The following is a 27,780-nucleotide window of genomic DNA, read 5'->3' on the forward strand; positions in this document are numbered from 1 at the left end:
AAGAATAGACATACAGACCAATAGAAATAAGATTCCATTAAATAAACCCCCCTAAATTTGGATATTGAAGTGCTAACCTTCAATGTGATGGTACTTGGAGATGAGGCCTTTAGGAGATAATCATGAGATCAAGAGGGTGATGCGCTCATGACAAAATTAATATTAATGCCCTTATTTAAAAAAAAAAAAAACACCAAAGCTGAACATAGTGGCATGTAGCTGTATTCCTGGCTACTCAGGAACTGAGGCAAGAAGATGGCTAACTCAAGGTCAGCCTGGGCAACATAGCAAAACCTGATCAGAAAGGAAGAAAGGGAGGGAACCAGCCAAGTGTACTGGCACACATATGTAATACCAACAACTCAGGAAGCTGAGGAAGGAAGATCTCAAATTTGAGGCCAGCCTCCATAGTTTAGTGAGATCCTGTCTCAAAACAAAAAAATATAAAGGGCTGGGAATGTAGCTCAGGAGTAGAGTGCCTCTGGGTTCAATCTCCAGTACCATAAAAGATAAAAGAAGGAAGGGAGGAGGGAGGGAGGGAAGGGTCTCCAGAGAGTTTACACTCTATCCTCTCTAAGAAGTCTGTAAGCACAAGCAAGATGGTGGCCATCTAACAAGGCAAGAGAAGAGGCCCCAGAAGAAACCACCTAACTTATAGACATCTTAATCCTGAATTTCTCAGCCTCCAGAACTGTGGAGGTATAAATTTCTGTTGTTTAAGTCACCCAGTCTATGGTATTTTGTTATGGTAGCCCAAGATGACTAACACAATGGTCACATGACTTTCAACAGGATGCCAAGATCATTCAATAGGGAAAGAAGAGACTTAAATAAAAGGTCAAGGTCTGGGGAAACTGAATATCAACAGACAAAAGAATAAAACTGAATACTAAACTCAAAATGAACTGAAGACCTAAATTAAAAGAGTTAAATTCTATGGTAGGGTAAATATAGATAATAACATATATTTTCTAACAGCTAGAAGAAAGGAGTTTTAATGCTATCACCACAAAGATATGATAAACAATTGATGATAAAAATTAGACAAATATACACATATTAAAATATCACATGGTTCCCCATAAATATGTATAATATTTGTTAATTTAAAAAGGAAAAAATAAGTTCTAAGATACTTAGAAGAAAACACGCACAACCTTGAATTTGGCAATAGTTCCTTAAATATAATACCAAAGCCTAATTAGGCTACAAAAGAAATACAGATAAACTGGACTTCATTAAAATTACAAAGTTGAGAAGAGAACCTACGGGAGAAACTCTTTACTAGCTGTTCTTCTGACAAAGAACTAATAACTAGACTATATAAGGAACTCAAAAACCTTACCACACCAAAAAAATCAAATGACCCAATTAATAATGAGCTAATGAATTAAACAGACAATTCCCAAAAGAAGAAATACAAGGGCTGGGGATGTGGCTCAAGCGGTAGCGCGCTCGCCTGGCATGCGTGCGGCCCGGGTTCGATCCTCAGCACCACATACAAACAAAGATGTTGTGTCCGCCGATAACCAAAAAATAAAATATTGAAATTCTCTCTCTCTCTCTCTCTCTCTAAAAAAAAATAAAAATAAAGGAAGCAATTATAGTTTAAAAAAAAAGAAGAAATACAAATGGCCAATAAATATATGAAAAAAGGTTCAACATTATTAGCAATAATAATGCAAACCAAAACTACACCGAGATTTCATCTTACACCAGTAAGAATGGCATTCATCAAGAATACTACTAATAATAAACGCTGGAGAGGATGTAAAGAAAAAGGAACACTTTTACACTGTTGGTGGGATTGTAAATCGGTATAACCACTATGGAAATCAATAATAGAGGTTCTTCAACAGATTAGACAATAAACTACCATATGATCCAGCTATACCACTCCTTGGTATTTATCCTGAAGAATTAAGGTCATCAAGCAGTGGTATATGACTGTAATCTCAGAAGCTGAGAGTCTGAGACAAAAGGATCACAAGTTCAAGACCAGCCTCTGCAATTTAGCAAGGTTCCAAGTAATTTAGTGAGACCTTGTCTCAATGGTCAGTTGGGTTGTTTCCACTTTCTGGTTATTGTGAATAATGCTGCTATAAACATTGGTGTATGATACTTTACACCAGTGATTCAAGCAGCATTATTTACAGTAACAAAATAATAAATGTTGGTGAGGTCATAGGGCAATCGGATCAACTTCATGCATTACTAGTGGTAACAGAAAATGGTACAGAACCTATAGAAAATAGTTACACAGTTCCTCACCAAGATAAAGAAAGAATTCCCATATTACCCAGCAAATCCAGGATCAAAATCAAAGTCTTGCACAATAGCCAAAAGGTGAAAACAACCTAAATGGTAAGAAATGTGGTATACACACATGCTGCAGTCCAGCTGCAGCAAAATAACGGGGGGGGGGGGACGGACACCAACACGAGCAATTTGTGTACATTGATACAGCAGGAGTGGGAGCCGTTTATTGTAGGACAGGAGGGGTATATATACATTACACAAAGCTTATCTTAATTAACATAAACTAGATACAGCAGTCAACCAATAAGGAATCTCCACACTTAATGGCTCGCTGTCCTTACTTCACAAACCACTCCCTCTGGCAAAATGCCAGGCGCCATCTTGACTTGTTTACAGACCCTAACACACACACACAATGGAATGTATTTTCAGCCATGAAAAGGAAAATTCTGACACATGCTACAAATGGATGAAAATACAATGCTAAGTTAGGTAAGTCAGACACCAAGGACAAATGTATGATTCCACTTACATGAAATATCAAGAATAGGCAACTTCATAGAAACAAAAAGTTTCTAGATTCAAGTTTACCAGGAAGAGTGACGGACTATGGTGAGTTATTGCTTAATGTGTCATATTTCTATCTAGGGTGAAACAGATAATGGTGATGGTTGTACAACACTGTGAATATACTTAATTAGCCAATGAATTACACAATTAAAATAGTTAAATGGTCAGTTTTGTGTATTTTTTTTACCCTTTCTGACAAATAATTGTATATAATTACAGGGTACATAATGATGTTAGGATACAGCTGGGGTTGTGGCTCAGAGGTAGTGCACTCGTCTGGCATGTCTGAGGCACTGGGTTCGATCCTCAGCACCACATAAAAATAAATAAATAAATAAATAAATAAATAAAGGTATTCTGTCCATCTACAACCAAGAAAAATATTTTTTAAAATGATGTTAGGATATGTGCATACAGTGTGAAATGACTAAATCAAGCTACCTGACATAACAATCACCATAATACCTACCTTAACTCCAAATTTCAACTCTTCAACCAACATCTCCCTATTTTCCCTGCTCTCCAGGCTCTGATAACTACCTTTCTATTGGGCTTCTATGAGTTCAATTGTATTAGATTCCACATATAAATGAGAACAATTGGTTGTCTTTCTGAATCTGCTTTGTTTCACCTATGTTTTAACATATTTTAACATTTAAATCTTGACTCTAACTGCTTAAATATAAAATTACAGGGCTGGGCATGTATGGTACAATGTTTGTCTTCATGTATGCATGAGGCCCTGGCACCCCAGCACCAAAAATTAATAATGAGTTTTTGAAAGGACCCTGGTACCAACCTTAAAGACTTCTATGAACTAGTTAAATTCTCATCCCCTAAAGATATGTCTACCCAAAAACTTGAAACATGATTTTAGTTGGAATAAAGTTCTTTGCAAAACTAATTAAAGTAAGGATCCTGAAGCAGGATCATTCTGGATTAGGGTAGGAGACACAGAGAAAAGGAACTCATTTGAAAACAAACTAAAGAAATGACACCATAAATTAAGGAATATCAGAGGCTACCAGTGGCTCAAACAAAGATTCTTTCCTAGGGCCTTCATAGAATAGGCTTGCAAACACAATAACTTCATACTTCTTTCAAAGCTGAGATGATACTTTTTTTTATATTTTTAAACCACCAAATTTATGGTGATTTGTTATGGCAAATATAGGAAAATACTACAGATTTTAGTACATAAAAGAGTGTTAGGTCATGGTATTTGCAAGTAAATGGATAGCATTGGAGAAGATAATGCTAAGCAAAGTTAGCCAATCCCAAAAAAACAAATGCCGAATGTATTCTCTGATATAAGGAGGCTGACTCATAGTGGGGTAGGGAGGGGGAACATGGGAAGATTAGATGAATTTTAGATAGGGAAGAGGGATGGGAAGGAAAAGATGGGGGCAGGGGATTAGCAAGGGCGGTGGAATGTGATGGACATCATTATCCAACGTACATGTATAAAGACTCGAACTGGGTGTCAACATACTTTATATATAAACAGATATGAAAAATTGTGGTATATATGTGTAATAAGAATTACAATGCAGGGGCTGGGATTGTGGCTCAGCAGTACAGCACTCCCCTAGCATGGGCGGGACCCAGGTTTGATCCTCAGCACCACATAAAAATAAAGGCATTGTGTTGTGTCCATCTACACCTAAAAATAAATTTTTTTTTTAAAAAATTATAATGCCAAAAAACCCACAAAGTACATGTATAAAAGGCATGAACTGGTGTGAACATACTCTATATACAAAGATATGAAAAACTGTACTCTACATGTGTAATAAGAACTATAATGCATTCCGCTATCGTGTATTAAAAAAAAATCAATAAAACTAAAAAAACTAAAGTGTGTTAGGGGCCGGGGATGATAGCTCAGTGGCAGAGCACTTGCCTATCATGTGTGAGACACTGAGTGTGATCTTTAGAACCACATAAAAAAATAAAATAAAAACATGCTGCCCATTTAAAAATTTTTTTTAAAGTAGAGTGTTACCAGGTTGGGGTTGCTGCTCAGCAGTAGAGCGCTTGCCTAGCACGTGAAAGGGGCTGGGTTCCATCCTCAGCACCACATAAAAACAAATAAATAAAATAAAGGTATTCTGTCTAACTAAAAAAAATTTTTTTTAAAAAAGTAGAGTGTTAGAACAGAAAAACCTGTTCCAAATTATGAATGTGGCTTTGAAACTGGGAAATGGATGGAATAATTTTGAGAAGCATGATTTTTTTATAAAGTACAGAACTACCTTGAAGAGATGATTGGCAGAAATATGGATGTTAAAAGCAATTCAGGTAAAGTATCAAAAAGATGGAAGGAGCCAGTAAGAAAAGCTTCCATAATCCTAGAAAATACAAACATTATGAACAGAATGTTCTTTATAAACACTATGGTTCATATCAACATTTTACGTAAGGACATTTCTGTTGCGGTCTCAGGAAATAAAGAGTAATGGCAGAAAACTTGGCTGAACTGGGTTTTACTATTGAGTAGAAAGCAAAATCTGTTAAGTAATGAACTTGGATATTTACCCTTAAAGAAGTCCAAGTAAAGTGTTGAAGATGCAGCTTGGTTTCTCCTTGCTGCTTATAGCAAAATAGAGAAATGCAAGAAACTGTTACTCAAAAGAAACAACTCTTGATTTCACGTTCGAGGCTTCCAGATTATCCAAATTGAAAAGGATGCTTAAATTAGGCAATTGACTATCAGAAAAGCATGTTCTAGAGAGAGTCAATGGTCTGGCTAGATAACCATTTGCAGAAGACATTAGCTATGTGACTCATGGATCCAATCAACCATCTCCATAGAAGGCAGAAAAAAGGACGGTATTATGTAGAAAGGATCTGTGAAGACTCCAGTTTTCTTTGTTGTGGTTGTTTTATTGGTTTAATCAATTATACACAATAGAAAGCTCTTTGACTCATTGTACACTAATGGAGCACAATTTTTTTCTTTTTTTTTTTATTAGTTGTTCAAAACATTACAAAGCTCTTGACATATCATATTTCATACAATAGATTCAAGTGGGTTATGAACCCCCATTTTTACCCTGTATACAGATTGCAGAATCACATCGGTTACACATCCACATTTTTACATAATGCCATATTAGTAACTGTTGTATTCTGCTACCTTTCCTATCCTCTACTATCCCCCCTCCCCTCCCATCTTCTATCTCTACCCCATCTACTGTAATTCATTTCTCTCCTTGTTTTTTTTTTTTTTTTCCCATTCCCCTCACAACCTCTTATATGTAATTTTGTATAACAATGAGGGTCTCCTTCCATTTCCATGCAATTTCCCTTTTCTCTCCCTTTCCCTCCCACCTCATGTCTCTGTTTAATGTTAATCTTTTCCTCTTGCTCTTCCTCCCTGCTCTGTTCTTAGTTGCTCTCATTATATCAAAGAAGACATTTGGCATTTGGCATTTGGAGCACAATTTTTCACTTCTCTGGTTGTACGTGAAGTAGTCACACGATTAGTGCAATCATACATGTACCTAGGGTAATGATGTCCGTCTCATTCCACCATCTTTCCTTCCCCCTTGCTCCCTCTCCCCCTCCCCTTTGCCCCAAAGTTCCTCCATTCAATCCATGCCCCCCCCCATTATGGATTAGCATCCACTTATCAAAGAAAACATTCGGCCCCTGGTTTTTTAGAATTGGCTTATTTCACTTCATATGATATTCTCCCAACTCCATCCATTTACCTGCAAATGCCATAATTTTATTCACTTTTAATGCTCCATTGTGTATATTTACCACAGTTTCTTTATCCATTCATCTATTGAAGGACATCTAGGTTGGTTCCACAGTTTTGCAATTGTGAATTGTGCTGCTATAAACAATGTAGTAGCTGTATCACTGTAGTATGTTGTTTTTAAGTCTTTGGGGTACAGACTGAGAAGTAGGATAGCTGGGTCAAACAGTGGTTTCATTCCAAGTTTTCTAAGGAATCCCCAGTTTTCCAGATTGGTTGCACCAATTCGCAGTCCCACCAGCAATGTGTAAGTGTGCCTTTTCCCCCACATCCTTGCCAACACTTATTGTTGCTTGTATTAATAACTGCCATTCCAACTGAACTGAGATGAAATCTTAGGAGTAGTTTTGATTTGCATTTCTCTAATTATTAGAGATGTTGAACATTTTTCATATATTTGGTCAACTGTATATCTTCTTCTGAGAAGTGTCTGTTCAGCTCCTTAACCCATTTACAGATTGAACTGTTTGTTTTATAATGGTGTGGAATTCTAAGATACATAAAGAGGAATATTGTCCCAGCAAAAACAATGCTAGCGGCAGAATCTGCACTAGCCAAAAGCCCCTGCCGAGGAGCACTTGGAGAGGAAGCAGCCAGGGGTCTAGCGGGCTGCAGGACCAGGGACCAAAGCCCTCGTACATTCCCGCCCTCCACAGTGGGGCCTCCAAGTGGTGCTGGAGGTGCCTGGGGACCCCTGGTTTGTGGAGACCACTTTTCCGACCTTTTAATCACTCTCTTTCAATCCACACTTTCTGCCCTGCGCATGATGTGTGCTGCACCTTGCCAGACCTCCGGAAGGTAAACCTCAGGGCATGAAGTATACTAGAGCTTCTCCTGCGCAAGGCTGCGAGACCGAAAGTTCATTCTTTTCCTCAAGAGCAGGTCACACACTACAGCCTGGTGAACACCACCTACCTAGCTGTATGATCCAGACTAGTTACTTCCCTTTCCTAAGCTTTGGTTTCCTCACCTGTGATTGAGACAGACAAAATGCCTCACTCACCCAGTCCCATGTTCTATGAAACAGTGGACCAGAAAAGGGATGCCATGAAAAATATTGTTATAAAATAAAAGAGCTGGCTGGGGAATGTGGCTCAAGCGGTAGCGCGCTCGCCTGGCATGCGTGTGGCCCGGGTTCGATCCTCAGCACCACATACCAACAAAGATGTTGTGTCCGCCGAGAACTAAAAAATAAATAAATATAAAAAAATAAAAAATAAAAAAAAGAAATAAAATAAAATAAAAGAGCTAAAAGACATAGCAATAAACAAACAAAAAACCAATGTTAGCATGTACTGAAAGAAACAGAAGTGACAAAATTGGGGGGTGGCGCCTGACATCTAGGATTCTGTAAGAGCAAATAGAGCTACTCAGTTATAACCATGTACTTCCCTTAACAACAACAACAAATTACAAGGCTAGCACTATAGCTAGGTGGTACAATGCTTGCCTACCAGGCAAGAGTCCCTGGGTTTGATCTTCACACATACAAAAAAAGAATGAAGGGGCTGGGTTGTGGCTGAGTGGTAGAGTACTTGCCTAGCATATGTGAAGCACTGGGTTCGATTCTCAGCACCACATATAAATAAGTAAATAAAATAAAGGTCCATCAACAACTAATAAAAATATTAAAAATGAAAATATTAGAAGAAAAAAGAACTTTTTAAGGCAGAACACAAAGAAGCAGATGCCAGAGAAATAAGCTCAACCCAGGTGTTGACAGAACCTCCAAAGACCAGAAGACACAGTACCAAGTCACAAAGGATTATTTCCAGGCCTTTAAATGCAGAGAAATTTGTCCTCCTGGGTCTTAAACTTATTTATGATCCGAGTACCCTATTTTTCCCATTTTCTTCCTTTTAAATGCCTATCTTATGCCTATCTTACCAACGTATTTTGGAAGCAGGAAATTTGTTCTCCAGTTTCACAAATCCACAGATGGAGAGGAATTTTACCCCAAATGGACTATACTCAGAATCCAAACTCCACATTCATATTTTAGATAATTTAGATGATGGAATTTTGAACTTTTTGAGCTGATGAGTTTATGCTGTGATGGGTTGAGACTTTTAGGCATATTAGAATGAAGTGAATGTACTTTGTTTGTATTTGGGACACACAAAGTTTAGGAGGTTAAAGGCCAAACCAAGTGGGTCAAACTGGGGTCCCCAAAAGATATCACCCAGAACCAAAAAAGGTGAGCAGAATGGGTATTCCAAAATGTAATTAAGGTAAGGATCATGATATGAGACCACTAAATACAAGTGTCTTTAAGAGAGAGAAGAGAGTAGGGTGTTACAGTGCACACCTGTAGTCCCAATGACTCGGGAGGCTGAGGCAGGAGGATTTCACATTGGAGGACAGCCTTGGCAACTTGGCAATACCCTTTCTCAAAATAAGAAATAAGAAAGGCTGGGGATGCAGCTCAATTGTAAAGCAATCCTGGGTTCAATCCCCAGTACAACAACAATAAAAAAAGATAGGGATATGGAAAGACAGAGGCAGGGACTAGAGTTAATAGTGCCATAAACCAAGAAATACAAATCATGGTACTAGAAGCTCAAAAAATCAAGGGAAGGCCAGGGCACAGTGGCACATGACTGTAATCCCAGAAGCCCAGGAGGCTGAGGCAGGAGGATCGCAAGTTCAAAGTCAGCCTCAGCAATTTAGCAAGGCCCTGAGCAAACTTAGCAAGATCCTTTCTCAAAATTAAAAAAAAAAAAAAAAAAAAAAAAGGCGTGACTGGGGTTGTGGCTCAGAGATAGAGTGCCAGCATGCACGAGGCACTGGGTTAAATCCTCAGCACCACATAAATGTAAAATAAAGATATTGTGTCCACCTAAAACTTAGTAAAAAAAAAAAAAAAAGGCAGGGGTGGGGGGGATATAGCTCAGTGGTCAAGCACCTCTGGGTTCAATCCCTGGTAACCACCCCGCCCCACAAAAAAAAAGATAAGAAAGGATCCTTCTCTTAAGTCAACAGAAAGTATGGCCTTGATAACTCTTAAATTAAAGGCCCAATTAGGGGCTTTTAGCCTACCGAACTGTGAAAGAATAATTTTCTCTTGTTTTAAGCCATTAGGCTTGTAATGATTTTTTAAGGAAGCCTTAGAAAATTAATATAAACTGCTAAGGATTAAAATTTGATTTTTTTTTTTTTTTTTTTTTGTGAACCCAGGGCCTGGGGTGCGACTCAGTGGCAGAGTGCTTACCTATCACGTGTAATGCCCTAGATTCAATCCCCTGCACCTTAAGGGAAAAATTCCCCATGAAAATAATGACCACAATAAATTATATATTAAAATTCATGAGTTCATAATGATACTCCCCTCCCAAACCTTATCTCTAAGAGATGCTAGAGCATCGATTTCTTCTTCTGAAAACTGATAAAGGAGAAAAATACATTTCCCCAGTTTTTCCTGGACAACTGATGATGGAAATCTTTATGGCAAAATATCAGTTAATAAATATAGAAGAAATGATAGGAAATCACTCTTCTAATGAAATAATTTATCTAAGCAAATTTATCAATGGCTGATAAATCCATTAGGTTAAAAATTAAGAAAAAACTGTTGTGCGCCCATGGTCAGAACCTAAACCAAATGATCAATTTTAATATCATTAGATGAGGGATAACCACCCTTCTACATGATGTAATAAAAATTCACAGCAGTATCTAATGGGATGACAACACATCCTAAATTGTAACAAAACAGTTCCAATGTAGTTATTTATAGTCCCCCTTTGTTCTTAAAATTGTCTGGAAATAAATTATACAATCTCTATAAAATTTTCTTGCCTAAGATACTGAATCTAAATCTCATCAAGCTCTACCAATTCATTCTTTTTTTTTTTAAATATTTATTTATTTTTTTAGTTTTTCGGCAGACACATCTTTCTTTGTATGTGGTGCTGAGGATCGAACCCAGGCCGCACGCATGCCAGGCAAGTGCGCTACCGCTTGAGCCACATCCCCAGCACTCTACCAATTCATTCTTGATTTTGGCCACAGACCATAATCACTTGGGAAATGTTTTTAAATATTGGTGTCTAGATTTCATTCCATAAGTTCTGATTAATTGGTTTGAGATGTGGTCTGGGCATTGAGATAATTAAAAGTTCCTCAAATAATTCTAAAGTTTCAATAAAAGTTGAAAACCAATGCTCTAAACTTAACTACTAATTTGTGGGAAATATGAGGAGTAAAAGGACATGTTAAATCTGTAACAAGGATTCACTCAATCAGCCAAACCAGAATGTGGGAAATTCTCCTGGACAAATGACCTAGTTTTTTTCCACAAATAAATAGCATGGGAAAAAAGTACTGGCAGTATATAGTACTGAGGAGGATGGCTAAGGTTAAGAAAAACTTAACAGACATATAAACCAAATAAAATGTATAAATCTTATTTGGACACTTATTTAAAACAAACAAAGTACATATTGGCTGCACCAAATTGCAACCCCACTAACACTGTATGAGTGTACCTTTTTCCCCACATCCTCGCCAACACTTATTGTTGTTTGTATTCATAATAGCTGACACTCTGACTGGAGTAAGATGAAATCTTAAGGATAGTTTTGATTTGCATTTTTCTGATTGCTAGTGATGATGAACATTTTTTCATATATTTGTTGACTGATTGCATATCACCTTCTGAGAATTGTCTGTTCAGGTCCTTGGCCCATTTATTGACTGGGTTAATTGGGAATGAAACTACCATTTGACTCAGCTATCCCTCTCCTCAGTCTATACCCAAAGGACTTAAAAACAGCATACCACAGGGACACAGCCATATCAACGTTTATAGCAGCACAATTCACAATAGCTAAACTGTGGAACCAACCTAGATGCCCTTCAATAGATGAGTGGATTAAAAATGTGGCATATATATATATACAATGGAATATTACTCAGCAATAAAAGAGAATAAAATCATGCCATTTACAGGTAAATCAATGGAGTTAGAGAAGATAATGTTAAGTGAAGTTTCATCTGATATAAGGAGGCTGATTCACAGTGGGGTAGGGAGTGGGAACATGGGAGGAATAGACAAACTCTAGATAGCGTAGAGGGGTGGGAGGGGAAGGGAGGGAGTATGGGGTTAGAAATGATGGTAGAATGTGATGGACATTATTAGGCAAAGTACATATATAAAGTCAGGAATTGGTGTGAATATACTTTGTATACAACCAAAGAAATGAAAAATTGTGCTCTATATGTATAATAAGAATTGTAGGGCTGGGGATGTGGCTCAAGCGGTAAGCGCGCTCGCCTGGCATGCGTGCGGCCCGGGTTCGATCCTCAGCACCACATACCAACAAAGATGTTGTGTCCGCCGAGAACTAAAAAATAAATATTAAAAAATCTCTCTCTCTCTCTCTCTCTCTCTCTCTCTCTCTCTCTCCTCTCTCACTCTCTCTAAAAAAAAAAAAGAGGAACACTGCAGTAGGATATAAATAAATGAATAAATATATATATATAAAAAAAAGAATTGTAATGCATTCCACTGGCATATACAAATTTTAAAATAAAAAAAAAAAAGTACAAAAGGACATTTAAGGGCTAGGATTGTGGTTCAGTGGCAGATTGCTTGCCTCACACTTGTGAGACACTGGATTCGATCCTCAGCACCACATTAAAAAAAAACAAAATAAAGATATCATGTCCATGTATAACTAAAAAAGTATTTTTAAAAAAGGACATTTAAAGAATCAGAGAAATCTACACATAGACTGAATCAAAAACTCTTTATTTTGTTAGCTAAAAGAGTATTGTGACTGTATTTGTTAAAAGTTCTTACCTGAACTGGGTGCAGTGGTACATTCTTGTAATCCCAGAAACTCTGGGAGGCTAAGGCAGGAGGACTGCACATTCAAGACCAACCTCAGCAATTCAGTGAGGCCTTAGGACTTTAGCAAGACCTTGTCTCAAAATAAAAACAAAAAACAGGGCTGGGGATGTGGCTCAGTGGTGAAGTGACCCTGAAGTTCAATTCTCAGTCCCCCGCAAAAAAAGTTCTTACCTGTTAGACACAGGGGGCTGGGGTTGTAGCTCAGTGGTAGAGCACTTGCCTAGCATGTTTGATCCACTGGATTCAATCCTCAGCACCACATAAAAATAGTAAATAAAATAAAGGTATTGTGTCCATTTATAACTAAAAAAAATTTTTTTAAAAGAAATACACACAGGATTATTTATAGGTTAAATAAGGAGATGCCTGATAGTTCCTTGAAAGTACTTCAAGCAAAAAGAGGAAAAAGGGGAGGGGAAGAAATGAGAAGTTAGAAAAGACAGCAATGGTAAAATGCTGAAAACTGCATAGCTGTTAAAACAGGTTAATAGGAACATGGGGGTTTACTTGTATTTGATATAGAATTATGAAACTCAAGAAAATTTTTTAATATTTTGCTTAAAAATGTAATAGCACGCATGTCAGAATATATATAAAACCGGGCACAGTGGTGCACACCCATAATTCCAGCAGCTCAGGAGGCTAAGGGAGAATTTAAAGTTCAAAGCCAGTCTCAGCAACTTAGCAAGGCATTAAGAAATTTAGCAAGACCCTGTTTCAAAAGAAAAAAAGGCTGGGGATGTGGCTCAGTGGGTAAGCACCCCTGGGTTCAATCTCCAGTTAAAAAAAAAAAAAAGAAGAAAGAAAGAAAAAAATAGACTAATTTTAAGACATGGGAAATGTGAAAAAAGATGAGCGCATATGATCCTTGACCTCCAAAATCCTACATTGGTAGGGAGAGTCATCCTAGATAGGCAAAAAAAAAAAATAAAGTACTATCTTTGATCAAAAGCAGATAATTCAAGTGTGGTATAATCCCAGCAACTTGGGAGGCTAAGTGAGGTAAGAGGATAAGAGGATCATGTCTTCAAAATATTTAGTGTATATTTTCTAAAAAAGAAATATTGAGTTGCAAAGACATTTTTTTTTTTTTTTTTTTTTTTGGTGCTGGGGATCAAACCCAGAGCCTTGTGCATGCAAGGCAAGCACTCTACCAATGCAAAGACTTTTTGATCTCAAGAAATTATTTCTTTTTTTTTTAAAATATTTATTTTTTAGGTGTAGATGGACACAACACAATGTCTTTATTTTTATGTGGTGCTGGGGATCGAACCTGGGTCCCGCCCATGCTAGGCGAGTGCTCTACCACTGAGCCACAATCCCAGCTCCAAGAAATTATTTCTTAGGGAAATAATTATTTCTTAGGGTCTTGCTAAAGGCAAGGTGAGGAGGTACAGAGGGTGAATAATGGGTACCAAAACACAGAAGTTAGTAAACTCTAGTGTTCTATGGCACAGCACAATAGAATTGATGCTTCCTGAGAGATGATTTATAGCAATACAATTTAAATGTAATTCAAAGTATTCTAACATCAATAAATTCCACACTAAAAATTCCATGCTTTTTTCTCAAATGAAAATGTAAATATCAATTATGAATATACTGAATTCACAAGTTTTAATTTCATGTATATCCAAAAATAAGATTTTATTATTTTAATTGTACTTAATTTATATACTTAATTTAATACAATTTAACTGTATTTATGAGGTAGTGTGATATTTCAATACATGTATACAACATGTACTGATCTATTTAGGTAATTAACATTTTCATCTCATTACTTTCTGGGAATGAATAACAAAAATGTGGTATGTGTATACAATGGAATATTAATTATTCAGCTATAGAAAATAATGATATCCTAACATTTGCAGCAAAATGGATGGAACTGTGGGGGGGGGGCAATACGTCCAACAAAGAAAATATTTTGTGTTCTCATATGTTGATGCTAAAAAGAAAATCTATCTGAATTAGTGATTACTAGAAGCTTAGAAAGGCAAGGTGAGGAGGTATAGAGGGTGAATAATGGGTACCAAAACACAGAAGTTAGTAAACTCTAGTGTTCTATGGCACAGCACAAGAGTCTGTTATATATTTTATGAATAACTAGGAGAAAGGAAGTCAAAGGCACCAAACAACTTTCAAGCAATCCTTGATTCTGGTTTAGCCCATTACATTATGATCTCATACAATTCTCAATCTCAGTTTCCTCATTTATAAAGTGGGACAATAACAGTGACAATCTCATGAAATTAATGAGGACTGAAAAATATACTATATATAAAATATTTAGTATAAATGACTAGCAATTAAAGGTTTATAAATACCAAATATTATTATTATTTACAGATGTCTCTGCTTGATACAAAACAGTAAACACTGTGAAAACAACTCAGGATCATTGTCCACCAGAATGGCCTCTTTAAATGGTCTCTATACAAAAAGCCAATGCACCTCCCCCGCCCTTCACCTACCCATCCCCACAAATGGGTACTGAACCAGGGCCTCTGCACATGAGGCAAGCATACTGAGCTACCTCCCAAGACATTTTTACTTTATCTTGAGACAGGGTCTACACTGCCTAGACTGGCCTCAAATTTAAGATCCTCTTGCCTCAGACTCCCAAGTAGCTGTTTTATAGGCATGCACCACTATGGCTATGACGCATTCTTTTTTTTTTTTTTTTTAAGAGAGAGTGAGAGAGGAGAGAGAGAGAGAGAGAGAATTTTTAATATTTATTTTTTTTAGTTCTCGGCGGACACAACATCTTTGTTGGTATGTGGTGCTGAGGATCGAACCCGGGCCGCACGCATGCCAGGCGAGCGCGCTACCGCTTGAGCCACATCCCCAGCCCCAATGACGCATTCTTAAAGCAGATTATTTATTCTATATACATTTCAACTGCAAGTATTTTAATATGTACTTCTGTGTTCTTATGTTCTTAAGTAAAACATTTTACAAAAAAAACATTTTTTTAATTAAAAACAAAAATTTCATGACAGAATTAAGAGTGATCAATCTTTTGTAATTATTGTTATAAAATATTAAAATAACGGAAATCTAAAACTATACTCTCCATAATCCCATTAACTAATGAAATCAAAGCTTTCATTTGTTCACGTTATTTCCTATTCCTTATCTTTATGCATGTCCAATTTTTACATATTAAAGGAACATTTTATAGCCTACATTTTCATTTAACATAATACCACAAGAATACTTTACAAAATTTTCACCCTTATACTCTTTCCTTTATCATCTCTACCCCTTGAAGATAACCAATGATAACAGCTTCACAAACATCGTTCACAACTTTCTCTTAAGTCCATACACATACTAGTATACATAGACACATACATGGTAAGGGGGAAAAAGTTTAATGTTTTTACAAAAATTTGAAGCATATTACTTATAGATATGCCATCTATTTTTTTAGCCACATCATTTATACCTTGAATTTATATAAAGGGAAATTTAAGTATTCAAAGAGACCTATTGGACTAACTAATAATATATACATTAATAAGAAAACTTTGAAAAGATATAGGGATTTTGCAACAAAATATGGCCACCAGATTTAGACCTAACATACTATTTCATCCATGCATAAATAATGACTATATACAAGCCTAAACAAATCTCAAAACCTATTTTAGAAAACAAAATCATTACTATATTTAAAAAATTCATAATACCGCAAAAATACCCTGACTTCAGTATACGTGAATGTAATATTGGCCTTCACATATAGACAGTAGAATATAAACAACCCGGTTCTCTCTGTAACAGAGTCGACTGATGGATATTAGTGCTGATCCACTCACATACTCACCTTCTTCATTTTCACAAACTGAGAGATTGGCATTCAGGTATAATCTGATTACAATAAAATCAATCTGGCCTAATTAATATCTATTGTTAAGAAAGGCCCACAAACAGGAAAAGAAAACACCATACAGGTCCACAAAAAATTTAAGGTTAAACCAACAGTCACTCTCCCATCTAAACAACCTTAGAACGATTATAAGATCCCTTAATTTGGACCCACAGGAGAGAACTCTGAAGCATAGAAAATGGTGTGAAATATTTACTGAAGACCCCAAAAGTACAAAGCAGAGAATGGGGTACCCAAACTATACAGCCTCTTCTGTAACAGGTAAACTTTTCTTACTAGAAGTCGATAAAAGCCTTGGAGTTCCTATAACATAGTGATCATAAGTACAGGAGACAAAAAAAAAAAAAAATAGTAAAAAGGGCTCTACCCTGAAGCAGTTCACAATTTAGCAGAACCTCCAACAATGTATTATCCCAAATGACCAAAAGTAACATAGTCCAGGGCCCAGCATAGACTTATCAATGAGCATAGGTACTCAACAATTTTCTTGCAATTTATGATTATAAACATCAAAGGCAACAAGCATCATAACATAGTATCATACCATCAATGCAATTTCAGATTAAATAAGCTAACGGTATTATCCAGGTCTATGTAGTTAGTTTGCTTTAACTGCCTCAACGCAGTCAAATTATTTAAAATCAACTTACACTACACAGTCCCACTAATCTGTTTGGCGTATACCCATGTAATTCACGTGGAGTCTCTCTCACACACACACATACACACACACACAAAATAGGGGGAAAGCACTTGTACCATGTAAAAATATCCTGCTGAACATTCTAACTAAATACCAACAACATAATGGACTATGGATGATACTGAAGATATGAATTTGCAACACCCAAAATGAAAGCCGTAAAATGATGGGTAAACCCTATACAAGTGCTGCACACCTTACATGTTTGTTATTAAAAATAACGCTTGTGGGGGTGCTGGGGTTGTGGCTCAGTGGTAGAGCACTTGCCTGGGACGTGTGAGGCACAAGGTTGGATTCTCAGCACTGCATATAAATAAATAAAGATCCACTGACAACTAAAAAAATAAAAAAATAATGCTTCAACTGCAACCAGTGTGACACCTTTAAATGTAACCTAAGAGAAAGAACATACTTAAAATCTAGTCTAGTTACCAAGGTACATAGATGTTTTCTAGAACATTCTAGAACATCCTAAATGATGAATAACAAAAAATTAGTTGCGACAGGATGCAGGATCTCCCTGAATAAACATTACACACTTAAACTCATCCTATATATTTTAATTGGTAGACCATACTGCCATATGCATTGAGGATCCAGCTGAAAATTCATCACAGCTTGCAGAACAATTTAAAATTTCAAAATACATGCATTCCATACCCAATATTTATATTAAATGAACTACTCAGTCACACCATTCAGTTTAACTTGCTTTATGACTAATTACTGATTGAGAAGAATGTAACATTTTGAAATCCTAATACCATCAACCTTAAATTTTAATTGCTCAAAATACAATGATATGTATTAAAACAAGACTACTGGTGAGTGGATAGATAAGACTGATGGAATAAATATGTGATAAAATAAATGTTTAGTTAAATGATGATAGCAGAATCCAGGTGATTGGGCTTTATGGATGCATCCTGAATTGGATTGTATTTTCAATTTTGCTGGAAAGATATATATTTTTCCTAATGTCTTGTTGGGAAAATTATTTGACACTTCTTTGGTTATTTATTATTTAAACTTTTAAGGTGAGAAACACAGATTTAAAACACTCCTAAGTGGCATCCTGGATGGAACCTGGGTTCGAACCTGGGTTCAAATCCCAGTTCAAAACTCTTAACTAGCAGGACACGGTGGCACACCCCTATATTCCCAGACGCTCAGGAGGCTGAGGCAGGACAAACACGAGTTCAAAGCCAGCCTCAGCAAAAGCAAGGCGCTAAGCAACTCAGAGAGACTCTCTCTAAACAAAATACAAAATAGGGCTGGGGATGTGGCTCAGTGGTCCAGTGCCCGTGAGTTCCATTCCTGGTAAACACCTCCTCCCCCCGCCAAACAAAAAAAAAAAAAAAAAAGGAAAAGACATTTTAAATAAAGATTAAGTAGCATTTTTTTTAACCAGGTTGGCTTAACACTAATTAATGATTTTCAGACCATTCCCAAAAGGAAGATTCTTGATGGGAAACTTACGCTTAACATGTTGGGGGGTGGGAAGTAATTTAAAAGAAATATCTGAAAAATATTACTCAATTGATAGTATTGTTCTCCATCTGAAGAAAACCACTCAGAATCAAATAAGAAAAGTTTCAAGGCAAACTTTAAAAGGCATTCAACAACTCCTATGTAGAATTAGCTTCACCTATGCAGGCTGGTTGGGGACATCCTTGATATGACTAAACTTGTCATACTCTTCCACGTTCCTAATTTCAGGGAAATGAAGATAGATGAGGACACAACATGTGCAAGTGCCAAAATCTTTCTCCTAAATCAGAATAGGCAAGGATCCCACTTCTTCACAGGTAAGAGTGCCACCTCCACTTTGGTCTTGATAACGGTTAAGAGGGGGAGGGGAAAGGAGGCAGAAAATGAATTCGCGATGGTGTTCCTGAAAACCCTCCTGGTTGTTGCTCACGAGACCCCCTCCACGACTTATTCCCGCCACCACTACCCCCACCTGACCTCTCCCCAGTGAAACTTCCACGGACTCTCATTCACTGAAGATGTGGTCGACGTTCTGACCCCTTCCCTCCCTGGGCCCCCAAAACACACTCACCCGCCCCCCTTGCTGGGGGCGGGGGGCGACGCAAACAACCGCCCCCGCCCCTCCCCCAGCAACCAATCTTTGTCCCACCTGCAGAAGGAGCGCTCGCCGACGCGCTCCAGCCCCGAGGTGATCGCGGACCTGCCCGCGACCTCCCCGCGCCGCGGGCGTCGGCGCCCCCTGCTCCAGCACCGGCTTGGCCCTTCGCCCGCCGCGGCCCCGGCCCGGCCGCGCCCCGCCCCCCGCCGCCCGACTTCTGCCTCACCTCACCTACCCTCTTTCGGGGGCCGGACTCCACCTCTCTTTCCGCCATGTTGGGCCCCGCTCGGAACCGCTGCGGCTCCCGGCGCGGCAGCGGCACCGCTCGGCCCCCCGGCCCCCGCCCACACTGCAGACACGGTCGCCGCGCGGCAGCTTCCCGGACCCGGCCGGGCCTGGCGCGCGAGTGAGGAGGGGGCGGATGCCGCGCGCGCAGCCACAGATCCCGGGGTCCCACGGGTGTGCGCGTGGGCGGGAGGGCCTGCCCGGGTCAGGGGGGGCCGGGACTCGGGGGGTTAATGGCCTCCAAGGGGCCCCGTGAGTAGGATTATTTTCTCTCAGAGAAATTCCTCCGCCTGCGGTTTCTTAAAGGGATCACCAAACCAGCCCCTTGCGCGCGCCCCTGATGCGCAGGCGCACCATAAGCCCCTCCTCCCTTTCCCACCAAGCCCCCGGTCCTGAGCGTGCGCGGTGAAGGGCCCAGGGTAGGCCAAATCCTGCAAGTCTCTTTGCTGCCAGCAGTTGCTCCCACCACTCAACTATGGCCGCTCCCTTAAAGGGACCATGACGTAGTGATGAAGAAAGAATGAAAGAAATCAATGAAAGGACAATCTGGAGGACTGGGTGAAATGTCATTGAGGGGTCCACATCACCATCTTACACCTGACTACAGAGCTGCTGTTGAAAAGATAAAATGTTGATGAGCTGAAGTTCTCAGTGGACCTCTAAGCTTGAAGAACCCCAACCAGTAAGGGTACAAGACAGTCATCTCAAGAAAAATTGGCTTCCCTACCTGTTGACAGCCTGATTGAAGCACAAGGCAAGGAATATCAAGGACCAACTTCAATAGCCTAACCTCAAAATCAAATCCTTTAGTGATTTTGAAGACTAACAAACAACTGGAGATAATTTCCTCAATTACTATTATGTAGTGTCTACCACTACAATATCAAAATGGGAACGGAACCATCTATTCCAGGCTCTCAATGGTAACACTGAAATATGATCATGGGAAGAATTATCCCAAGATACATAGTGGCTCATTGGAACTAGAATCAAAATATGAGTCACAGTCCTTTAGGATTTTTCAAGGAACCAACCTGTCTTCAAGGCAAGAGAGATCATTTAAAAGGAAAGTATCATGATAATTCAAAAATATTTTAGTTATTCTGGGAATAAGTGTGATAATTTGCAGCTGTTGTTCATCCCCATTCATCTCCATTTGAGATAAGAATTTGGGGAGGGGCTGAAGATGTGGCTCAAGCGGTAGCGTGCTCGCCTGGCATGCGTGCGGCCCGGGTTCGATCCTCAGCACCACATACCAACAAAGATGTTGTGTCCGCCGAGAACTAAAAAATAAATATTAAAAAAAAAAAATTCTCTCTCTCACTCTCTCTCCTCTCTCTCTCTCTCTCTTTAAAATAAAAAAAAAAAAGAATTTGGGGATACAAACAAGAAAGATACCAAGTCTCAAAGGAAGCACCCATGAACAATTGAAATGCAAAAAGCGCCCATGAACCTTTGCAATTCCTGAGCAACTGAGCCAGCACTCTTGACCCTTGTCCTCTATTTCAGAAAGTGACATGAGAGGACAATGCGCAAGTGCAAGGAAAATAGCCGGAAATTGCCTAAATCCACCTCTAGTCCAGCCCATATCAACTTTTCCTCCATAAATATTAATACCCCACACCATAGGTTGCTGCTTCTCACTTGAGATAACCCACCTTCTCTGGATGTGCCTGTCTGTGCTTTCCTAAATAAATTTCTGTGTATGCCTCTGACTGCTGTGTGCTCAAATTCTTTTCCATCAGGTGTGCCAAGAACCCTGCTCATCCTGAGTTGAGCTCCCCCTTCTCTCCAGCCTCTGACCCTTGAGAGACATCTCTTCTCCCATGGCACATTGAAGGAACTTGAGAATCTCACTTAAAGAATGAGCATCTTATTATTGTCTAAGCAGGAAAACAGGGAGTAGATTTGGGTCTATCTTGCCCTGAACCTAAGCTGGATCGTATATGAGGACGGTTGAGGACAACAAGGGCTTGATTCATCCTTCTGTTCCTTCTAGTCCACTGAGTCTTTGGTGGAGAAAAATTTCCCTAATGGCATTCTTAATAATAGCTTAGGGACAATGGGGAAATACTGTAAGAAATGCAAAGTTGCCTCTTCAAGTCGTTTCCCATGACAAGACACATTAAGATGGAAATGAGCAACTCCTGAATTCACAGGGTATTGAGATGTGACATCCGTATGTCACTTTGACTTTTGTGCATCACTTGGGAGGTGTTTTGAACCCAAAAAGTTTGCTAATCTATCATGTTTTGCTGAAAACTCTGAAATGGCTGGAAATACCCATTCTGGTCCTTTCTTAGGTTTGTTCATTTTTAATTTCACTTTTGGGTAGAAGAAAGAAGGTGGAAGGGAAATAAATAAATATAGACAGATAGATTGATATTCATTTCAGCCAGAATTTTTTAAAAATGTTAGACCCTTTAGTTCTGTGTCCTGAACAAGAAGGAAATAAAAAGAGAAGCCAAGAAAAGATAATTTCAGGTGACTATAGGTACATAAAAGATCTAGTGGCTTTCACCTGTTTTAATAAACAATGGAATATTTGTTTGTAATAAAATCTAGCTGCTTAAAGTAGAGCTGCCCAATTTAAATTGGAAGTGGGTGCCCACAAGACTGACTGTTCCTAAGCCTTAGACTCGTCTTCTGCTGCTTCTTTCAGTTCCATCCTCTCAGAAAAATGTTGGGTTTCTCAGAATACAGTTTAGAGCCATTAATTTAGGCCAGTTCCACTTTCTTTTTTTTTTCCCCCATGGGCTGAGCATCAAACCCAGGGTCTTACACATACTTAGCCAGCACTCTACCATTGAGCTACAACCCCAGACCAATTGGGCATTTTAAAGATGAAACATGGGACCAGAGAAGTTGTGACTTGTTGGAGATCACACAGAGAATTAGTAACAGCATCAGGATTGGAACAGACACCTAGACCCTCAGCTGAAGGTTCTCTCCTACATCAGGCTGTTTCTAGAGGTATTAGAAATGTGTTGGGTCTTGAATAATAGGCAGGGTTTGTGCATTCCAGATAAGAATCAAACATACCAGGAGTGTTTGATGCAATCATTCATGTGGAGGGAGGAAAAAAGAGAAAAACAATATTTAATGAGCACTATGAATTTAATCATAATTTTACAGAGGGATCCATAGAGATTAAGGGATTGGTCCAAGGTTGTTAAGCAGAAAGATTGAGACAGAATTCAAAGACTTGTTCTTCTTGGATTTTAAATATCATTAACAAAAGATTGCAAACTAGTGACCTTGTAATCAAATCTGTCCCACAAATATATATTTGACATATATTGTATATAGCTACATGACCTTGGTCAAGTTACTTGTTTGCAATTTGGTTTCCTCATCTGAAAATGAGTTATTGGGATGATTAAATAAGTTAACATCTGTTAATCTCTTAGAAGATTTTTGGTTCCTAGCACGATATGAGTGTTACAACTTTTATCTTTTTTAAAAATTGTTTAATTATATGCCAGCATTTAAAATGAGGTAATTCGCTTATGAGTCCAGGTTTTTTTTAACTTCTCTAATAAATAAACTAGAATACAATGGGGGTAAAAATTTGCAAGTACCAAACTGATTCATTTCAATTCTCTTAAGTCAAATTTCATTATAGACTCTTTTCTGAAGTATGGCTCTAGAATTTATTTTCATACTCAGAAGAGAATACAATAGGCTTAATGTAGTGAAAAATAATTTGCTAAATTTCCTTGGTTCCATTTAACCTATGAAGTTCAGCAAATAGTAAGAGTCTGAGAGTTCTCCCACATTCCAGAGGACATTCTTCTTCCATCTAGGACAGCCCAGCCATGAGACTTTGACATCCAGAAATAAAAGCCTTATTCTTTTCATTAAATAATAGAAGGAAGAAAAAGGAAGCAAGAAGTAAGAGAGGTATCAACTGAGTGACAAGTGTCCCTGTCTTCCCAGCTCTTCAAAGCAGAAAGGACTCTGCTTCTGTTTGGGATTCTAACTAGAAATGGCTTGCAGACCACACCCACAGCAGCAATCAGCCAGCTACATGTGAGTGAAAGTGATGCCCCAGAGTAGTTGGGTAAAGAGAAAAGGGTTTTATTTGGCTCCTCTCAATGTCTTTTAGCCAAGCATAAATCCAGGTTTTACAGGTCTCAAAGTTTATGTGATAGGGACAGAAAGAGTTTGTTTTGTTTTGTTTTTAAGAAAAAGAACACAAAAATACACATACAGAATTGTAAGCCTTAGCTTAGCGACCCTTAGCTCTTGTGTAATATAGAATGGATCCGGAAGTTCCCCCATAGCCTGTGGAAGAATAAATAAAAAGATAACCAAGAATACTTCTGACAGGTATGAAAGTGGCTCTGTAGATGACACTGGTCTGGAAACAAAAAGTAGTAACAGTCAGACCTCAGGAAGACCTGTTCATTGCCTCCACATTCTAATCAAGCTCAGATAGGCCAGGCTACAAGATCCTCCACTCGCTGACCAACAGGTTGCAGAGCATCCTGAGAAGAAAGAGAATGGTACAGGAATATCAAATGGATCCCAGGTCTCATGCTTTTTCGTCCATATACACAGATACCATACACGCACAGAGGTAAAGGGCAGCTACATTGAAAGACTGGGTGTTTCTTTCCAAAGGAGGGTATTACATAAAATAATTCTAACCGTCAAGTTCAAATATATTTCAAAGCAAATTGGATATATTAGGTAAACTCAAAGAATGTTAAGAAGAAAGTAAAGCAGAATGCTGGCATGAAGCTTACTTTAGGTATGGTAATCATATCTAATAATCAGAGAATATTGTTCTGAGGAGGTGAACTTTGAGCTGAATCTTAAAAAATGTCGAAGAACCAGCTATGCAGAATCAGGCAAGCCTGTAAGCCCAGCTACTTGGGAGGCTGAGATAGGAGGATAGCAAATTCAAGGCCAGCCTCAGCAAGTTAGATCCCGTCTCAAAATATAAAAATTACAAGCTTACATCACCCCACATGGCCATCATAAGTATTTTTAAATTTTACCTTGTGAAAAGCCATTGGAAACCTCAAAAAAAAATTTACATGCCCTCTGGATACCATATGCAGAATGAGTTACAAGGGAGCAATGGTGGATATAAGTTAAGAGGTTTTCTGGGACACTCCAGGTGAGAAATGACAATGGCTTACCCTAGAGCATCAGAGGAAGACATAATGAAAAATAGTTGAATTTAGGATTTTTTTTTGGAGGTTTAGCCAATTGGATACAGGGAGAAAGAGAAAAAGATGACTTAAGAAAGAGAAAAAGATGACTTAAGGCTCTTTAGCCTTAACAACTAGGTTAGTGATGTTGCCAGTTATTTGAAAAGGGAAGAATAGTGGCTGAGGACGTGGCTCAAGTGGTAGTAGCATGCTCACGTAGCAGGCGTGAGGCGCTGGGTTCAATCCTCAGCACCACATAAAAATAAAATACATATATTGTGTCCACCTAAAACTAAAAAATAAATATTAAAAAAAGAAAGGAAAGAGTAGATTTGAAGGAGCAGGCAGAGAAAGAAGCAAAATCATATCTTGGACATGTTAAATTTGAGATGCTTCTCAGACGTGCAAGTGGAAATGTCAAATGGGCAATTGAACATTCGAATCTGAAGTTCAGGAGAGATAACAGAGCTAGAGATAGAAATAGGGGACTCATCAGTATAAGCCAAAAGACTGGATAGGATTACTCAAGGAGTATAAAATGAACCAAGCCCTGAGGCACTTCAAGAGAAAGAGAATAAGTAGCAGGAAGACCAGAAGAGTGTGTTGTCTCAGAAGACAAGAAAAAGTGTTTCAAGAGAGGGGATCAATTCCAATTTGTCAAATGTCATCAAGAAGACAAAGAAGATGAACTTCAAGAATTGACCAGAAGATTCAAAGGTCTTTGGTGTTGTAGACCAGAGCCATTTCAGTGTGTTGGTATGGACAGACCAGGATTGGAATGGCCTGAAGACAGAACAGGAGATAAAGAAATAGAGACAGTGAGTATGAACAATTCTTTCAGGAAGAAAGTTTGTTTAAAATGGGAATCATGGGGCTGGGGTTGTGATTCAGTGGTAGAGTGCTCGCCTAGCATGCATGGGGCACTGGGTTCCATCCTCAGCACCACATAAAAATAAAGATATTATGTCCACCTAAAACTAAAAAATAAATTTTAAAAATATTTTTAAAAAGATAAAATGGGAATCATTAAAGCACATTAAAAATGGTAAAGCATCTGTCTCCAAATATATTAGAAATTTTAAGTAGATGACATGTCCTCAAAGAGTTTTTTCTCCAAACTGGCACAAACTGTATAGAGGAATCTGTAACAGTAGGAAAACAAAAACAAAAACTAGAAAGTATATGACAAGCCTGGGTTGAAAAGAGGAAATCCTACATCTTGGTGTCAAGCCAACTTTAGAAGTCATCTAGCATTTAATCTCTGGAAAATGCATTCTTTAGAGTTGTCATAATTATTAGTTTCTTTCTACTGAAGAAAGTAAATATCATTATACTTCTATGAACCTTGTTTGTCAGGTCCTACTGGATGAGATAAAATTTCACTGCTAACTAGAATATTTTAAAGATGAGCACATTGAATGTTGATGAGTTAGATATCTTAGAATGTCAAGACATACCCTGGCAAGTGACAGTAATTGTTGTAAGCCAACTGAATAATCATAAGATGTTTTAATTTCCAAAAATAATGACAATAATAACAGCAACATTGCTTTCAGTAGCATAGAAATTATTTTACTAAAGTCTTTAACAGTTTTATGTTTAAAAATTACCCTCCCTGGGGCTGGGGGTGTGGCTCAATGGCAGAGCTCTTGCCCAGCAAGTATGAGACTCTGGGTTCGATCCTCAGCACCACATAAAAAAACAAACAAATAAATAAATAAAATGTGTTGTGTTCATCTACAACAATAAAAAACTTTAAAAAAATTACCCTCCCTAAGAAAATATGTGTTTGTTTGCTTATATATTTTTAAAAATCTGGAAAGATGCACAGATGAAAATTAATAGTAGATTTGGGGCCATATGAAAGAAGAATCTTCATTCTATACCTTTTTAATTTTTGAACAATGTAAATGCATTATTTATTTATTTGTTTACTTTCATTTTTTGCAGTGCTAGAATGGAATCCAGGGCCTCCCACATGCTAGGAAAGCACTACCACTGATCCACACCCCAAAACCCCCAGCCCATAAAACCTTTTGTGTGTGTGTTGGCGGGGGCGGGGGCGGGGGGCTGTCTGGGGATTGAATCCAGGAGTTCTCCACCCCTGAGCTACATCTTGGATCTCCAGCCCTTAAAAAAAATTAGTTTTAGATGGACACCATATATATATATTTTTATTTTTATGTGGTGCTGAGGCTAGAACCTAGTGCCTGCATGCTAGGAGAGCACTCTACCACTGAGCCACAACCCCAGGACACCCCATCCCTGCAACCCTTTTTGTTTCATATTTTGATACAGGTCTTACAAAGATGTCCAGTTTGGACTAAAACTTGTGATTCTCCTGCCTTAGCCTTCCAAGTAGCTGGAATTACCATTTTAATTCCATGTAAGTCACAATGCCCAGTTGCTATATTGCTTTTAAAAAATTAACTAAAGTTAACTATTATTTCTCCCAAATTTCTGATTAAAATATTAGAGAACTGAAATAAAATGTAAAATAATGGTATAATAAACAAAATGTCCAACATACATTAAACAATAGGATTGGAACAAATGTTGGTTAGCATGATTTCCCAATGGCCAGTATTGCTTACAAGGTATTTTCTCATACTTCATTTGTCTTGCCTATTGGTTAGATAATATTTTATCTGTGTGTGTGTGTGTGTGTGGGTGTGTGTGTGTGTGTGTGTGGGTGTGTGGTGCTGGGAATGGAATATAGGGCCTCCTTCATACTGGGCAAGTGCTTTACCACTGAACAAAACATCCAGCTCTCACATGATTTTATAGGAAAGGAAGCTGATCCTCAGGTTAAGTGATCATCACAAGGTTAAATATCTAATAAAAGGCGGAAGTGGATAGACATTTAGGCTGACTGGTGTCGGGTTTAGACAAGGTCATTTTGGGATATAGTGACAATGAGTAGAAAACAGAAAGGAGGTGAAATACCCTAGAACATAGGCAAAAATGAAATTTTTTTTAAAATTAGGAATTAGTAGGGAGCCTAAGTGAGGAGAATAAACCATGCCCACTGTACAGGAGGTAACCACTACTCATTCCAAGAAATTCTTGCCATGAGGGAATGCCAACTAAGTCTTGCCAGATCTTTAAAATGCTAACATAGAAACTGGAGTTTATTTGTTTCATTTTGTCTTGAGATGGGGATCTCACTATGTTGCCCAAGCCAGTTTCAAACT

At 38.3% G+C, this 27,780-nt stretch overlaps 1 protein-coding gene across 1 annotated transcript in view; it reads right to left on the bottom strand.

The window, feature by feature from the left end:
* ZMYM4 (zinc finger MYM-type containing 4) overlaps positions 1–20,552 on the bottom strand; it is a 143,744-nt gene extending 123,192 nt beyond the window's left edge. The window contains 2 exon segments of the mRNA XM_081307997.1: positions 19,191–19,262; positions 19,264–20,552. Of these exon segments, the coding sequence (XP_081164123.1) occupies positions 19,191–19,262; positions 19,264–19,413 (222 nt within the window). The 5' untranslated portion in view covers positions 19,414–20,552.
* Positions 20,553–27,780: the final 7,228 nt, after the last annotated feature.

This window comes from Spermophilus citellus (assembly GCF_964194105.1).
Source record: "Spermophilus citellus genome assembly, chromosome: 9".
Classification (NCBI taxonomy): Eukaryota; Metazoa; Chordata; class Mammalia; order Rodentia; family Sciuridae; genus Spermophilus; species Spermophilus citellus.